Source organism: Anoplophora glabripennis, unplaced genomic scaffold, assembly GCF_000390285.2.
Source record: "Anoplophora glabripennis isolate ALB-LARVAE unplaced genomic scaffold, Agla_2.0 scaffold34, whole genome shotgun sequence".
Classification (NCBI taxonomy): Eukaryota; Metazoa; Arthropoda; class Insecta; order Coleoptera; family Cerambycidae; genus Anoplophora; species Anoplophora glabripennis.
This window is the reverse complement of record NW_019426074.1, coordinates 1,183,894-1,200,803: the sequence shown is the minus strand read 5'-3', so window position 1 is coordinate 1,200,803 and position 16,910 is coordinate 1,183,894. Positions and strand designations below refer to the sequence as shown.

The window sequence follows — 16,910 nt, the reverse complement described above, 5'->3', positions numbered from 1 at the left end:
TAACTGCTGCTCGCTATTTGGATTTCCTGCGGTTCGATTTGGTCCCAAGCTTAGCAGAGTTATTCCCGAACAACGAGGATCCTGATATTCCTGAGGAAAGAATTTGGTTTCAGCAGGATGGTGCACCGCCCCATTATGGAGTGCAAGTACGGGAGTACTTGAATAACACGTTTACTGGCCGGTGGATCGGGCGACGCGGAACAATCGAGTGGCCTCCGCGTTCGCCTGATTTAACACCTCTAGACTTTTTTTTGTGGGGCTATTTGAAATCGCGTGTGTACACAAACAGACCAGGTGATTTGGAAGAACTTAAAAACCGTATTCGTTTTGAAATAAATCAAATCGACCCGGGAATGCTTGAACGAAGTGTAGACGGCGTTTACACACGCTTAGGACAATGCCAAATGGTACAGGGTGGGCAATTCGAACAATTTCGCTAGACTTACACAAACATTAGTGTAATTTTACTCGTTTGAAATGTAATTTTGTCAACTTTGTCCTTTTCGGAGCCATTAATAGTGTAAGTAGACAATTATCACCTATAAGAACTTAAGGTGCATTTTTCTAAAAAAAATTGTTATGTAAGACATCGAAATTTTCACACCGTTGTTTAGATAATTATTACTGTCATCAATTTCGAACGAAAAAAATATGCGTTGTCATTTAAACAAAAAATTATGTCATCGCTGCCGTAAGTGGATTACCGAAAAAAAATTTTTTCCACATAACAAGGTGCCCTGGAGCAAATAAAAATCGACGGGTCTCACCGTTTTTCGAAAAAAAAATTGTTTAACGAAAATATGAATTTTATGCAGAACTTTTTTACCACGTTGTATGTTACTGATCCTGCTCCATCGTATGTCCCTGCTGGGACCTATAGTTTGGACTATATGGTATCCTCAGAACATTCTGCGGATATCTGAATATTATGGCAATATACAGGGTGATTCAAAAAACCGCTGACAAACTTCTAGGGTAGATAATACATGAAGAATTAAGTCGAAAAGTCTTAATAAACATAGGGTCGCAAATGCCTCCTTAACAAGAGACAGGGTGTCAAAGTTTCTGTAAAATGAAACATTGTCTGCAATAATTCCAAAATGCCTGAACATTTCTATTACAAATTTGCTACGCATAGTTAGCACCTTAAGACCAATGTTTGACGTACTGCTCAGAATTTTATGAGCAGCAGTTTCGTAGAGACGGGGTCAACATGACCCTTTTTTAAAAATATTTTTTCGCCACTGCTAATTTTGTCAAATGGATAATATTTTCGTGTAAAGTGTTCAATTGTCTATCAAATTGGCCCCTTGCAAAATTTTGATTAAAGCAACCATTTTTAAGAAAACACATTTGCAGAAATTTTGTGAATCCAATTTTATTTTCATTCATTTTAGTTTGCATAGTAGACTTGTGCTATTCAAAATAGCGGCGCTCCGGCACATTTCGCTCAACAAGTAGGAGATTATTTAAATATGACACACTCTAGACGGTGGATTGGATGTGGTGGTCAATCCAGTGACCCGCCTGTTCACCGGACTTAAATCCTCTGGATTTCCACACTTGGGGTCATGTTAAGGAGCTGATTTACGTAACTCCAGTAAATTCGATTGATGAATTATGGCAACAAATTCAACAAGCCTTTCAAACAATTCGCAATACGCCCGGGATTTTTGAAAGAATAAGAAGATCCTTAGCTCGGAGGGTAGAAACGTGTGTCGAATCACAAGGTGGTCACTTCCAGTAGGTACCTACTCTGATATTTTACATTATTTCCAGTTATACAATTTTTATCATTACGTTTTCATCCTGTTGTAGTTTATTGTTCACGTTATTTCATTCTGACAAAATTAGTTGAAACCTAAATTACTGAAAAACTGTAGCTTTCATCAAAATTTTGCAAGAGACCATTTCGATAGACAATTGAACACTTTACACGAAATTAGTGTTCATTTGACAAAATTAGCAGTGGCGTAAAAAATATTTGAAAAAAAGGGTCATGTTGACCCCGTCTTTACGACACTGCTGCTCATAAAATTTTGAGAAGTACATCAAACATTGGTCTTAATATGCTAACTACGCGTAGCAAATTTGAAATAGAAATATTCAGGTATTTTGGAATTATTGCAGACAATGTTTAATTTTACAGAAACTTTGACGCCCTGTATCTTGTTGAGGAGGCATTTACGACCCTATGTTTACTAAGACTTTTCGTCTTAATTTTTCATGTACTACCTACCCTAGAAGTCTGTCAGCGGTTTTTTGAATCACCCTGTAGAATTGACTCATTCTTACAAATTGGTATATCCCAGGGGTATGTGGTAGCTGTCAATAGGCAACCTGAAAATATCATTTGTTATAAATGTCAACATACTGCATAGATTAAATAGTTCGCTCTCTGCTAGGAGGTACATACAAAGCAATGCTTTGATTCGTAAGAAGCCCTAAATAAAAATTTAACAATATACAAGAAAAGAGGAACAAACCTAAAGAAGTACTTATTTCAACTCTAGGCTTGGACAAAAAAAAGTAGGGGCGGTCAACTATACTACTACAACTCCCTTTTCTTTCGTCCGCGCTTTGATTTGTTTTAATATTACACACAAATTGTACCAGCACCAGCATAAAAGATATCTATGTAAAAAAAAAATTTTAAATTGAAACTTTGACATCCTGTATCGTGAGAGAGACAAAACGAAAAATAACACAAGGAAAGTTCTCAGTTAATGGTAATACTGCACATTTCGTTCATTGTTAGATAATGGCAAACTTGTAAAACATTTGTTTATGTATAAAGTATTTTTGTTGACTTTTTAAATATAAATAGTGCTGTACTAATATAAGACGAATTATTTTAGTTAATATTTGGTTGCAATTATTAATGTGTTTTGCGATTCAACGAAATTACAAAATCATTGCTACAATCAGAAAGAATGAAAATGAAATTCAGGCCTTGCACGGGGTGAGGGCTTTGTCGGCCCTTGCGTTAATAATTTCTCACAAAGTAATGGCCCTTTTCTATAATCCGTTTATGAACAGGTCGGTCATGAGTGAGGTGAGGTTGCATTTAAAATTAATTACGAATACTGTGTAAATTTTGAATTTTTTAGAACTTAGGTATGAAATGGTCTGTGATAGGGAGGACCGCTATAATTTATACAGAATGTTTTATGTTACTCAGTGGGCTGCTAAGTGCTAATTCTCTATTCGCTGACTTGGATAAAAGAAAAACTATGAATTTTAGGGATAAATTAATTAGCAGACTGTTTAGGTAAGTCATGATATAACCAAATTAATGCGACTCGGAATAGTGCTTTTGTTTGAAATTTTTTAAGGTTTCTATGTTTATCCAAAATTCAGACATAGGCTCCTATTATCAATATACAGGGTGAATTGTTGTGCGCATTTCTTACGTAACGTCATCGTGATTTAAGCAATAATAATACAATGTTGACTAGGCAATTTATATCAATTTTCACTTTTCTTCTTAAATAATTAACTAACGTTGATAGTCACGGCTGACTCTACGGTCACTTTTAAAAGTTTTTAAAAACAAATTGTAAATAAATGTTTAAAAATTTGCAACCTTCACAATATACCTATATAAAATAGAATCATTTATAATATCATAGAATTTTAAAGCAAAAACATGAGTAGGTATCAATGGAATAAATAAACAAGTATAGTGCTTTAAGGTTGAGAAAATTCTATAAAAAAATGTGACATTTGAATTTATTGAAGGTGCAGTCCCTCTCGCTGTCATACGTACTCATAAAATACTTATGAAAGGTGGAGTTTTTTTTCCGAAAATTGTCCTTCCAGATACAGGCATCCCCTATATTTTTGAATTTTTTTAATTTTAGCCGGGATAATATAATATAATTAATTGTGTTGAGGGTGCTCTTTCAGATAGCGAGTTGACGTGACCAGTTTTGACCGAAAAATCCATCTGACCATTTTATCACGAGTTTTTGGCTACGAGAACGTGAATTATTCTTACGTTTTTTTGACAGTAAATCGTGTATTTCGATCTGTTGGAGGTTGAATCATAGCGGTGGCCAAATATGGTCCCAATGTCCAATCCTGGGGCAAGAATTATTATTTTTTTGACTTCATAATCAAATAGACAGGGTCCCGATCTTCGATCCGTATCATCCCATTGCAATTGGAAATGATTTCCAAATTACATCCTCGGAGTCAATCATGCGAATATAAAACCCGTTTTGGACCATTCTGGTCTTTTTTGTGTACACATCAAATGAGAAAATTTTAACTTTTCATAAAATTTGTGCACTGTTTCAACATCTGGGGGCAGATATAGTTGCCAAGAATGTGTGAACTATACATACATATACAACCAACAGACGAAAACCCTAGACACAAAAATGAAAGAATGTGTAGGTACTGTTATCGAAATGAGTACGATTTTTTCAAGTATGTATTAGCACAGTTAGATATGTGGTATTAGGTATATCACGTTCACGAGCAGTTTCCACTGTCGCTGATCACTAATGCAGAATGTGGTACTTATTCATAAGATTTGAATCCAATAGAAAAAAAAATCAATATCAAGACAAATGTTCAATACAGGTAGAGAATGTAAAAGCAAAAACAATAAAAACATGTCCCGGAAAGATTAAATTTTCTCATTTTTTTAAATAAGCCTGCGCCTTTTTCTGCCCGCGATGATCCTCTATTGTATGCAGTTTATACAAGGAGCGAGGACTCTTATGGGCAGCGCATAAAAAATCGGATCCCGTTTGATGACCCAAAATAAAGTTTAACAAGTTATTGTAGCGCTGATGCACTGGAGAGTCTAGTAACGATGTTGCGCTTACAACATTAGATGCAGTGGATAAGCAGGACTTATTTTAGATAATACTTAATAAGAAATTAGTAAAAAATAAAAGTTACGTTTATATAAACATTGGCATTTTAAGTTTCTCGCGCATCTTTTTCATATTTCAATTAATTACATCAGTGCCGCTTTTACGTGACCGAAGAAATGGCTCACTTTTTTTAACATGGAGTCTTCGCTACTTGTATAAACTCCAGTCTGTTGGTCGGTTGCAGCATCTTGACTAGATTTTCCTAAAGTCACTAGATCTAGTGACTTTAGACTCTCTACAACGGCGACTCTTTAAACTTTACTTTGGGACATAAAACGGGATGCGAATTTGCATGCGCGATTGCGTTGCCATCAGAGCCTTCACACCAAAGACAAAATTTCTGTTGTCTCTGCCACTGTTTCACACTCCATATATATGCTCCATAGTCTTGACATTTTCGGCCAGTTCCTATCATACAGATTTGAAGGTACATGAATTTACACAAACAAGTTAAATTAGTCAATCAGAATAATAATCCCAAATCGCAATTCATTCAAAATAAAATTAATTTGCTGTGAAAGGTTTTTGATAATCTTGAAATGTGAACGGTTGTCACTTAGTACACAGGGCCGTTATCTTGTTGGTACCTACTTGAATCGATGTTGCCCCTTTCGCAGGTTTAATCCCTCTGGGCCGAATAATGTAGATCAGCTATACATATTCGTACAGGGGAAGTGGAAGTAGGATAGTCGATAGCAGTCTTTGCAGATATGGTAAGATGGAAGAACGTTGGTTTGGGAAAAACTCCGTGGTGAGTGGTAACTCTGACGTACCCTATCCTCACACCGGCCTGCGAGTCGCAGACAAAAGGCTACGTGCATTACCTAGTTACAAGCTGTTCCTAGAAACCCACTCTTCACGACGACTACCCCCCCGGGGGGCTAGACAAGACGGCGAAGAAAGAAAAATCAAGACATGAAGAGCGTCAGAAGAGGCTCCTCTGCCGTCGGGGGCCAGCCAAGGCAAGAGGAGGTCCCACAAAGCGTCTATACCAGCTATGCTTGTGGTCGGGGTAAACGATGGACAGGGCCTCACGAGGCTGCCCAGGCCTATAGAAATAAGGCAGGATAAAGAGGGACAGTCGCCCTCGGTCCCAAATTATCGAGACCACATTTAACGCCAAAAATAACGGCGCGTGGATCATCAAAGCTACTCTAGAATTTTGAAAAATTATTTTTCGATAAATGGTTTAAACAATGCTTTATTAGCTGCTCTCCAATTGACAAAAATGTACTTGCACGTCAGGAACACTTCAAATTAGCTTTTTGCATTCCAATAAGCAGGAATATTTTTCTCTTAAAGTGTTCCTGTTTGTTTTCCCCTATCCCCTCACGCACCACCTTTACGTGTTTCTCTCGTAATATATGTTAATATTCTTTGGTAGAAGTATAAGTACACCTCAGAAGCTATCATGTAAAGAATATAGGAGAAAAGTTGTAAGTGGGGGGGGGGGGGGAATACAAGATTTTTCAACCACTCACAGTGCACTGCATCTATTATGTTTTGTAGCTATTATAGAGGCCAGATTGAGTTTCAGATCAAATCGAAAAAAAAAGAGAATCAAGCAAATATCAGTATAGAAGGCCAATTATATGGTGCAGGCATCGGTGATTAAAGAATTTCTTATCCTGACTGTGTTTCAAGAAACCTCCTTTTTTAACTGGCTGGCACGTAACTCAAAAAGTTTTCAACGATTCGACTTAAAATTTTGTACAGAACTTCGCAATAACACAACTCAGAGAATATTGCAGGGGATTTTCAATTGATTAACAATTTAAAGAAAAATTTTTCGGCAATATTTTGCTTTTGAACGTTCACTAAGTCAACAATTATTATTTTCCATGTTTCCTACTGGCTTTTAGTATATATCAGAAAAGGTTTGTTTCTTCGTTCTACGACCACCCGTTAATAAAGAAACCTTTCCGGCCATAGCCCTCTGAATAAAAGGTGTCGTTATTTGCCAGCACTTACAGCCGCCATTTTGAATCTAAATCGTTTGAAAATACTCACAATACTTTACTACCTGAAAACATCTACAATAAAGCCATTTTGTTCATGACACTATATCTTGTATCTATTTTTCCTTCAAATTTCCTGAATATCACCTTTTTTCCCAACCTCTAGACAGGCATATTACCCCTTAATAAAATAATACACTAAAATGTAGAGAACTAGAGTTTTATTCTTATGAATATCATACATTATAACGTAAAATCACCGTAAAATTAATAAAAGGGACGACTTAATAAATTAAACCTTTAAAAAATTTTAATCGCTGTCCGACTGAGCTGATCCAGACCCTGACCCCGATTCCGAACCAGATCTAGATCGGGATCTAGACCGTGAAGCAGATTTAGACCTGGATTTTGATCTCGAGGGAGACTTTGATCTAGACCTAGATCTAGATGGAGATTTGCTTTGAGATTTACTTCTAGATCTTGAACGGGATTTTGAAGCTGATCTTGACCTAGATGGAGATTTTGAGCCAGCCGGAGATTGTGATCTGGATTTAGACTGAGATCTAGATCTTGAGCCAGACCTGGACCTTGATCCAGATCCTGATCTGGAACGGGATCTAGATTTGGACTTTGATCTCGACTTAGATCTAGAATGAGAAGATGAACCTGACCGTGATCTTGAACCCGATTTAGATCTTCGAGATCTACGAGAAGATCTAGATGATGCTCTAGAACCACCTTCATCGTTGCTCTCATTTCCACTTTCTTTTTCCTTATGATTTTCTTGATCTGACTCAGCTTGACTCTCATTTTCCTGGTCTTCTTGTGTATTTTCTTCCTGATTTTCCTCAACTTCCATCTCTTCATCTTCTTCACCTGTTAATAAAAATTGTATTCCATAAAAACTTGACTTACTAAGATTAGTACTATAACAATAAATATTACATGACAAACTAATCCAATGTAAAATATGAGAATTGTATAGTTATCAATATGTATATCTACAGAAATGCAGTTTTCCTAAAAATGATAAATTCTAAACATTTTCAGTAGCATCATTAATGTTGTGCAAATGTTGAGCAACCCTGTAGTAAATGTTTGTAAACTGTGGTATACATTTAATTTATTTTGCAATTAGACAAGTTCATTTTAAAGTAAATACAGTGCAACCTCTTTAATCCGAACACACGTTAATCCGATCACACGCTAATCCGAACGGCCAAATCTGAACGATGACAAGAAAAGACTAGATCGCTTCGCGCGTAATCGGCAGTCAGTTTGTTTCCCGATAGCGAAGAACCTGTTGCATGTCGGTTTTGTGTAACAATTTTAGAGTTTTTTTGGAAGTAAGAAAAATAAAACATGTGAAAAGCGTAATACATATATGTATATGTAAACTACATGTTTATGTTTTACCTTATATAAGTTTTATGAATCTTATATGATTCACATTTATATTGTTATAAAATGTGTATGCACTTACATAATATACATATGTACGAATCTTTATAGTATGTTCGATAATCCGAACGATTCGATAATACGAACAACGCCTGACAATGTGGTGTTCGGATTAAAGAGGTTGTATTGTACTACTAAATACAAATACCCATTTGATTTTTAAGTCAATTTGAGAATTAGTTTTGATAACGAAAACTGTGTATGTGTTATAGTGGTTCTGGTTAGGTACAACTAAATTTACAAATTCACCCTTTTGGCGCAAGGCGTGGTTTATTAATTTATTTTTCCTTCTCAGTGGGGCAGAAAAACCCAATTAAATAAAAAAAGTAACTGGAAATGCCACAAGTAAATAATTACACACTTTTCATTTGAGAATTTTGGGAAAATTATTTTCATCTATTAATTAATTGTTTTTACAACTAAAAGTTCTCACCACCGACATCAAACTGGGAATATTTGTGAAATAAAAGAAATTATTAGTGACCGGATGGTGTGAATATACAGTTTGGAAGAAAAGTATGAAGTAAATTCATTATTACGGAAATAGAAAGATGTTATGAAATTTTCTTACACTTCGAATTTTCACATTTAAAAGAAATTTTTTCATGCACTGCAAACTACTATATATCAGATTTTTTTTTTAAATAAAACCCTTACAATTTTCCGCCCGATTCATTTGAACATAACTTTCTAAGTTTAGCAGTATACGATGCCCAATTTGTGACAAATCGTCCAATCTGGCAATGACGGTTTTCTCCCATTTTTTTCAATTATTGAAGTGACTGAGTGACCTATACCTAAAAAATCGTTGCTTGCAAGATTGCAAAAATAACTAACAGTTATGCCATTTCATCAGTATGCTAACAGATATTTAATGATTTTTCAAATTTTTTGCATAGTGACATAATACACATCAAATTTTAAATTAAAGTAAGACAAAAATTACCGATTTATCGAATTAACTAATTCCTTCACAAAATATATTTTTGAGTAATGAATATTTCCATTTTTTTTTGTAGTTGTAGAAACCAGCCCATAGTGAAAATTGAATCAATCGGTTTATTTTGTTAAAGTACCTCTAATATAATCTTATCAGAAGTACTTCATAATCTGACATGTTAAGTACAAGGCACATCAACAAAATAAGAATACTCAATTTCTTAAAAATCGAAAGGCAGTACTTATTTTTATGAAAAATTTGCATATTCAGAAAGGTACATCAAACGTTATTTTCGTCAAAAAAACTCCCACTGCCTCTCGGGCCTATTGTTTTACAGCACTTTTTCCACCCATAAACACCTTCAAAGAAAATCAGAAGGTGCCAGGTCAGGGCTGTGAGCAGGGTGGTTGATGTTCCAACCGAATGAATCTGAGAGTTGCTTTGTGGCGTTGACTCCTTTGTCATCTTCTTTTGTTCTATATCGTTCTCTGTACTACTTTCAGGGTTTGACAGTGCAGCACAGCATTAACTGTTTTCCTCTGGATTAGCATTTTTTTTTCCTGATGGTGAAGATCGATTTCGTTGCTGCATTGATTATATTTTCATCTCAAGGGAGTAGTGGGCCAACCATATGCCGTTGCCAGTCACAATGCAGTCAAAGAATTATTCACTTGGCGGGATTTGGAATAGCAGCACTGATGTTAACATGCCACTACAACAGTTCTCAATTGACCGAGACAAATGAGCACTCGTCCTGCTACCAACACCTTGGCCTTGAATGTGGTGTTGTCAACTTTGTCAAAAAAAAGAACCACAAAGCATCAGAGTCTCAGTACCCTTACTTTGTGGATATGCCTTGTATATAAATAGAACACACATAATAATTATAATTCCTTGAATTCATACTTCATCAAGAGTTCAAATTAGTTTTCTTTTTAATAAATGAGAATTGTTGCATTACATTTCGCTTACAAAATATTTACCTAATAATGACTGACATTCCGTTTTTAATCAAATATGTTTCTTTAAAAAAATATTCAGCTACCATCTGTATTACGGTTGAGACTACTTATTACCCCCCTTTGATGATTTTGTGTCATTTAATTAATTTTGTTTTAATTAAATTGAAATATATACAATTGCAAAAATGTTGCCTCGTTCCCTACTTCTACAATATTTTATTCCAGTGTCATTATTATTAATATGCTGTTATTATTTCTATTGCAAATTTTATTATGCAAATTATTTGGCTTGTTTTGAATAAATAAATCAACAACCACTTACCTGGTGGCTCAAGCTGCTTTTCTCTGTATCTCTGCATTCTGAATTCGTTTGCATCCATCGGTCTATGTTTGACAATAAGTCTGGTATTACTTGGAGCTTGTCCGACTTTCTGTCTTCTTTTACTTAAACGTACTCTAGTTTCAAGTTCGTTATAATATATACCATCTTGTCTAACAACAAAAAAGTAATTTTCCTCATAGCCTTTGCTTGCCTTGCTTTTAACATTCCAGTTATACTCTCTTGCCATTTTATATTCATATTCTTCGTCATCTTGGTATGGTATTTCATTTGCAAAGTCATCTCTCCTTTTCTGTAGGGTTTCATCTGTAGGCAGAAAGTAGGCGACAAATTGTTCTCCACTTTCGTCCATGACACCTCTACACAAATAATTATTATTAAATAAGTAAAAAATAATCACCAAGTAAACTGATGTTTTTAGTAAGATTTATATCCTGCCTCAAATACTTACCGAATCATAGCTTGTGACATTTCCTCAATCTGGGCTGGAACTTGTTTACCAACAGGGGCAGGATCAGAATCAAAAATGACCTGAGCACAAGGATATTTCCACAAATTGAAGTCTGGGTATACTGGAAGAACTTCAACTGGTACAACATTCGGTTTACTATAATGTTTCTCAATGGGAATTTTGGAATCTTCGAAAGTTTTCTCAATTGCCTTGATTTGAGAATCACGGTCCATATATAATGTTTCATTATTAAGGGATTTTTTAATGCTGTAACCAACTTTAGCCTCAACTTTATCCATAGTTTGTGGTTGAAATCTTGTCTGTTCTGTTGAAATGTACTCAGTACGTCGCAGCCATGACACTGACTTGGCATGGTGACGGGATCGTTTGGAATCCTGTGGTGTTAAAATATCTTCTTCTAATAATTTCTCATCTGCAGGATCCAAATATGCGCGAGGTTCAACCGCATATATATCTTTGTTAATTAAATCGATACTAACACCTAAATCATGCTCTGTTAATACTTCATATCTATAATTTCGTTCTAATGATGTGGGATTATATTGAATAAACCTAAATCAGAAAATTTTATTTAATTTTAATATCTCAATTTGTGCAATTTTTAGTCTTACCTTGTTGATTCAAATGGATACGAAATGAACTTCAAATCAAAAGGTATATCTGGTAAAGTATTACAATATTTTACTTTACAAATTAAATCCGACCTACAAATAATTAAAATAAAAGTAAATTTTTACTGTGGAATTAATGTAATACCTTTTTTCAACTGGTTTGACAGGTCTTTTGTCAGTAGTGTTTGTTCCATTTTGGGAGTTTTGAATTGTTGGAGGCATTTTAAAAATCATAGACACTATTTACAAATACTTTACAAACACATACTTGACGTATGACGTTTCATGTTCGAGACAGAAGCACAGAATACAGAACATCTAGAAAAAGCAGATTAATACAAGATTTTATAGGTTGGTCACCATTTACTTCTCTCCAATACGTGTTATAGCAGCGCCTCTTCTGACGCGTTCTCGTACTATAAGACTATAAGGGAACAAACCTCACTAGATGAGTTTTATTTTAAATTTACAGATTCTAATTTATCTATAAAAAGTCTAAAAGGGCCCAAAAAAAGCGCATATTTGTAAACGCACTCTTTTAAAATTGCAAATTGCGAAATAGTAATACTAATTTATTCTATGTTTTTTTATATGAAATCTAGCAACTCCACGCTGGCGCTGTTATTGTAAAATATATTAAATATTTTTTGATGAAAACTCGTAATGTGGAATTTTGAGAGAAGTACAAAAACGTGACCTTATTAGATTTCAGATAAATAAATTGCTATTATTGTAGGGAGCTCTATCTGGGTGGCTGTTTCAGAAAGGCACACTATATTTTTATCTGAAACTTAATTTTTCCATAAAGACATAAATCTTAACAACGCTTCTTTTTCGTACATAACATAACACATAACCTCCTTTTTTCTAACTCACCATAAGCCTAAAATAAGAATTCTTCTTCTTCTTATTTTGGCCTTCAACCAGAGGGTATTTAGCCAGCTCTAAGATAAGAAGTAAGAACTAAGAACACTGATAACTTTACTCCAGATCTCCTCTTCTTCTTCTTATTCGAATAAGTAAATCGAGCGGGATTTTTTAAATATTTGAAACGGGTTACTACATTATAATTTTTCGAAATAGGCTCAAGATTTGTAATTTTAAAAAATTAAACCTTACTTCTTAAATATGTCTTTTTAGGGTCTCTTTAGAAAAATATATATTTCTGCTTGATTTATTTCCTACTTACCCTGTTAAGTTGTACACATATACTAAATCAAAATACTCTGTAATATAAATGTTATTTTTCTTATGTACCTACCAAGAAACCGTGAATATTACATAATACTAATAGAAAAATAAATATATATTAGAATTATAAAATTCACAGTTTTAGATTTATTACAACTTCAAAAAACAATCCAAACCAATACCCATTACGTGATTTTTTACATGCGAAAAAAAAACATATTTTTAAATTATGATTTGAATTCATACAAAGGTTGTCCTTACTGAGAAAATGATTATAAAAAATTCTAATATTATTATGCCTGTTTGATACTTTAATTTGAAAAAAATTGTTCTATTAATTGACTGACATAATTTCCTCAAAAGTAATAAAAATTTTAAAATAATAATACCTTGTATTAGTTGTATCATGCATGACTAAAGAGAGTATGAATATTTAGATATTATACATTTACATTTAACCTAACCTAATCTAACCTGACTGGGCATAAATCGTTTTTCCAAAACGTTTCAAGTTCACATTTCTATGTTCTGTGGGAATACCTCTAAGATATAAAGGCTAGATATTGTTAGATAGTACGATTCATGGCTCCTTTCGGTGTAGTTTCCAGGTTGCGGTATACTAATTTACGGGCTCTATATACCGTTTTAATAAAATATGTGTTAAAAATAGATCATTTTATTAAAGTTATTATATACAGGGTGATTCAGTTTGGTATTCGCGGCCCTGTATCTCTTTTATTTTAACAAATATCTATAACAAACCCTACATATTTTTAAATCGCCGCTCAAGCTCTATCAAATGACATTATTAGATCGTCTCCATTGTAATATATGTCAAAATTGCTATAGTCAACTGTTTTTATTCGAATGGCACAATATATATTTTTTTATCAATTCTGGAAGATATTTTTTTTCTGTGTTCACCTATGTATGAAAGTCTATAGTTTCATTAGAAATATTGTTAGAAAAACAGCAAAAAAGATGAACCCTACTTTTCGTAGCTTTATTCTGAAAAATGATAACCATCTGCGGAAACAAGTTATTATGTTTTTTAAAGTAACATATTTTATTTTTAATACGATATTAATATAACAATTTAAAACAATGCTTATTTCAAATGTTCAAAATGACCTCCATTTGCTTCCAAACACACAATAGCTCTGTTTATCACTCCCTCTCTACAAACACATTCTACTATTTCTTCATTTAATCTCCGACATTCTACTCTTATTCTGTTTTTAAGATAAATATCATTTAGGTAAGGCCAAAGAAAGAAACCTATAGGGATGAGACCCGGAGATCTAGCAGGCCATTTAACATCTTTATCGAATGTTCTTCATCTCTTGCCCTTCTCAGTTTAAAAACTCTTCTTTTCTTTTGAAAACTTCCATCTGCCGCCAAATTCCTGGCTAACTTTTCGAAATTTTTTTCTGATGGAAGTTGTCTCTGCGGGAATCGATGTTGGCACCTATAAATACCGGGCAGCTTTAGAGTTCTTTCAGCCTTTTCCATAAATTAAAATCATATCTAGTTTTTCTTGGTTACTGTAAGTATTCATGTTATAATTAATTATTAGTTATAGATATAATAGGTAGGTACAAAATGTCAATTATTTTGACAAACCATTATTTAGAAACGTTAAAATTCAGTTGCTTCCGCAGCTGGCTATCATTTTTCAGAATAAGGCTAATGAAAGTATAGGGTTCATCTTTTTGCTATTTTTCTAGCAATATTTCTAATGAAACTATAGACTTCCTTATATGTCGGCATCACCCTTGTAACCGCTTATGAATTCGTAGCCACTCGAAGAACTGTCACCGTCGATGGAATGTTGAGGGCTTGTTTCTGTTTATGTTACAGAAATATTAGAGTACCAAATTGTTATCTCTTCAGGGATAAGTTTTAGTCTGTGTGAAAGACCATCATTATCTAACTTTTGTAAACACTTCCTTATATGGTAATGTTTGGTAAAAAGTAGACTGATAGGGTAAAGGAATGCACTGGGTACCGCCCCTGTGCATTCCTATACTTGACATTTCTGTTAACTGTCAGACTAGTTGTTTTCCCCATGGCACACTGCAATTAATTTATTTTACTATGTAATGAAAGTTAAATTTACAGCACGTTGGGAATGATTGAAATCGATTTTACTGGAAAACGGCACATCCTATTGAAATTTAACAAAAGGACCTTTTTTATGTTAAATACTTCAAATTTCAATATTTTCGAGTCAGGAACTAGGAAAAATTGACTACAAAAAAGATATGATTATATTTGTTCCTGGGTCCTGCATTTTCTGACGCCCCTGTAGCAAACTTTGAAATGTATTTTATGAGACTTATTAAGCACGTCAAGGTTAATATCTCACCAAAATTTCGTGACTTAATGTCGAGCCGTTTGGATGTTACCCATTAAAAACTGTTTCCGAGGTTACCCCTTTAGGAGAGCGTAGCTCCCTTAGGAGCCGCCACTGACAAAAATTGTACTAAAGTTTTCGTCATTTTTCGACTTTTTTTACAAGCTCAGAAATGTTGAATACTTATTTCAGTTACACCTTGTATAATTGAGATTTTATGTTATTAAAATGTAAAAATTATTAAAGCTTTATAGATATTTTCACACATTTTATTAACAGCTTTATTAAGATCTTATAATTTTAAATATTAAATAATTTTATATTAATTAACTTTTTTTCTATTTGTATTCAGTATGATTAATGTTATAATGCTTTTAGAATTTTGCCAAATCTTATCGCCGTAATCCTTTTTTGTACTTACTTACTTCCATTAATGGGATCTGGACCTCTATGGCCTTTAGTGGTAAATCATCATTCAGAACTATGCAAAAGATATATGTGGAGGAACATATTATTAATTCATAACTATTTTGGGTTTGAAAATATGGTGCGTATTTAAGAATATTATGTACTTACAAGGGAAAGTAGAGCAATTATGGATGTTTGTTTTTAGTGCTTAACACATACTCATCAAGTAGGAATCGATATGCAGTTATTTTTAATTACTCCATTTTTTGTGTATGTTATATGGAAATATGGAAAGGCAGGATTTTGGATTTCAGGGGCAGTAGCCCTTTTATCTACAATTCTAAGATTTTGGGTAACTTGGAAAAATAGTCTCAGTCATGTCGTTCATTTTGGAATACCGTAAGTAAATTCTACAGTGATTGTACGTTAATAAAAGGAACAATCTCGTTTTTAGAGTATCCAGATTGTTCCGAACTGCAAGTTTATCTTATATTCTTCCTACGCATAGGATAACAATTTACTTAATAGGAATATTTTTGGCCTACGTGCTTAGATATTCAAAAAACACCGACATTTCAAAGGTACCTAAATACATTTCATTAACGTTACTGTTGTTAAAGACTAATTTTAGCGCCAACGGTTTATTATATGGAGTATTCTTTATCCTGTAACTCTGTCTGCATGGCTTGGTCCAATACATATGAGCCAAAAGGACTTTAAATATAATAAAATGGAAGCAGCCCTTTATGCAGCTTTATCTCCAGTATTTTGGGGAATTGGCGTATCTTGGGTAATCTATTCCATAAACAGAGGATTTGGCAGTAAGTTTATTGTTTGATTATCAAGTTTTCAAAAATAAATTTATAATTCGTTACTACTGACATTTGTTTTAGGCTGGTTTGGCCCTCTCCTAAAATGGAAGTACTTTGTTCCATTTACTAAAATAGCTTATGCCGTTTATTTAGTGCAGTTTCCAGTATTTTTCTATAATGTGGGGAAGACAAGGCATGTAGATGAATATAAATCTTATATGATGGTAAGTTAGTTTTCTATCAAGATTATTGTTTAAACATACATTTAGATGCAGGTTGTTGAAACTGGAGTGATAGTGCTACTGTCCATTATTCTTACTCTAACTATTGAACTACCTTTTCAAAATATCAGAAAGGTGATTTTCCGGACAGGTAAGTGAAAAATATAATTAAAGATAATAAAAATTCTAAAGAACAATATTTCCACTTTTAGGTGACAAAAATATTAAAATCCAGACTGATTAAGTATTGTAGAATAGGTCAAATTATGTATTTTAGGTTATAGTTTTT

General features: G+C 33.7%; 2 protein-coding genes across 2 annotated transcripts in view; one reads left to right on the top strand and one right to left on the bottom strand.

Annotated features, from left to right (window-relative positions):
- Positions 1 to 16,900, top strand: part of LOC108913544 (nose resistant to fluoxetine protein 6-like) — a gene marked incomplete at its 5' end in the record, with an annotated part of 21,041 nt that extends 4,141 nt beyond the window's left edge. The window contains 9 exons of the mRNA XM_018719110.1: positions 2,859 to 3,055; positions 3,111 to 3,271; positions 15,559 to 15,727; positions 15,794 to 15,987; positions 16,043 to 16,169; positions 16,220 to 16,409; positions 16,482 to 16,624; positions 16,670 to 16,772; positions 16,834 to 16,900. Of these exons, the coding sequence (XP_018574626.1) occupies positions 2,859 to 3,055; positions 3,111 to 3,271; positions 15,559 to 15,727; positions 15,794 to 15,987; positions 16,043 to 16,169; positions 16,220 to 16,409; positions 16,482 to 16,624; positions 16,670 to 16,772; positions 16,834 to 16,865 (1,316 nt within the window). The remainder of the gene's footprint in view (positions 1 to 2,858; positions 3,056 to 3,110; positions 3,272 to 15,558; positions 15,728 to 15,793; positions 15,988 to 16,042; positions 16,170 to 16,219; positions 16,410 to 16,481; positions 16,625 to 16,669; positions 16,773 to 16,833) is intronic.
- LOC108913780 (RNA polymerase II-associated factor 1 homolog) lies at positions 7,052 to 11,922 on the bottom strand. Its single transcript, XM_018719407.1, has 5 exons — positions 11,779 to 11,922; positions 11,634 to 11,726; positions 11,002 to 11,574; positions 10,533 to 10,909; positions 7,052 to 7,723 (listed from the first exon to the last, which is right to left on the bottom strand). The coding sequence occupies exons 1-5, from the start codon at positions 11,865 to 11,867 to the stop codon at positions 7,158 to 7,160; spliced, it is 1,698 nt and encodes a 565-aa protein (XP_018574923.1). The 5' UTR covers positions 11,868 to 11,922; the 3' UTR covers positions 7,052 to 7,157.
- Positions 16,901 to 16,910: the final 10 nt, after the last annotated feature.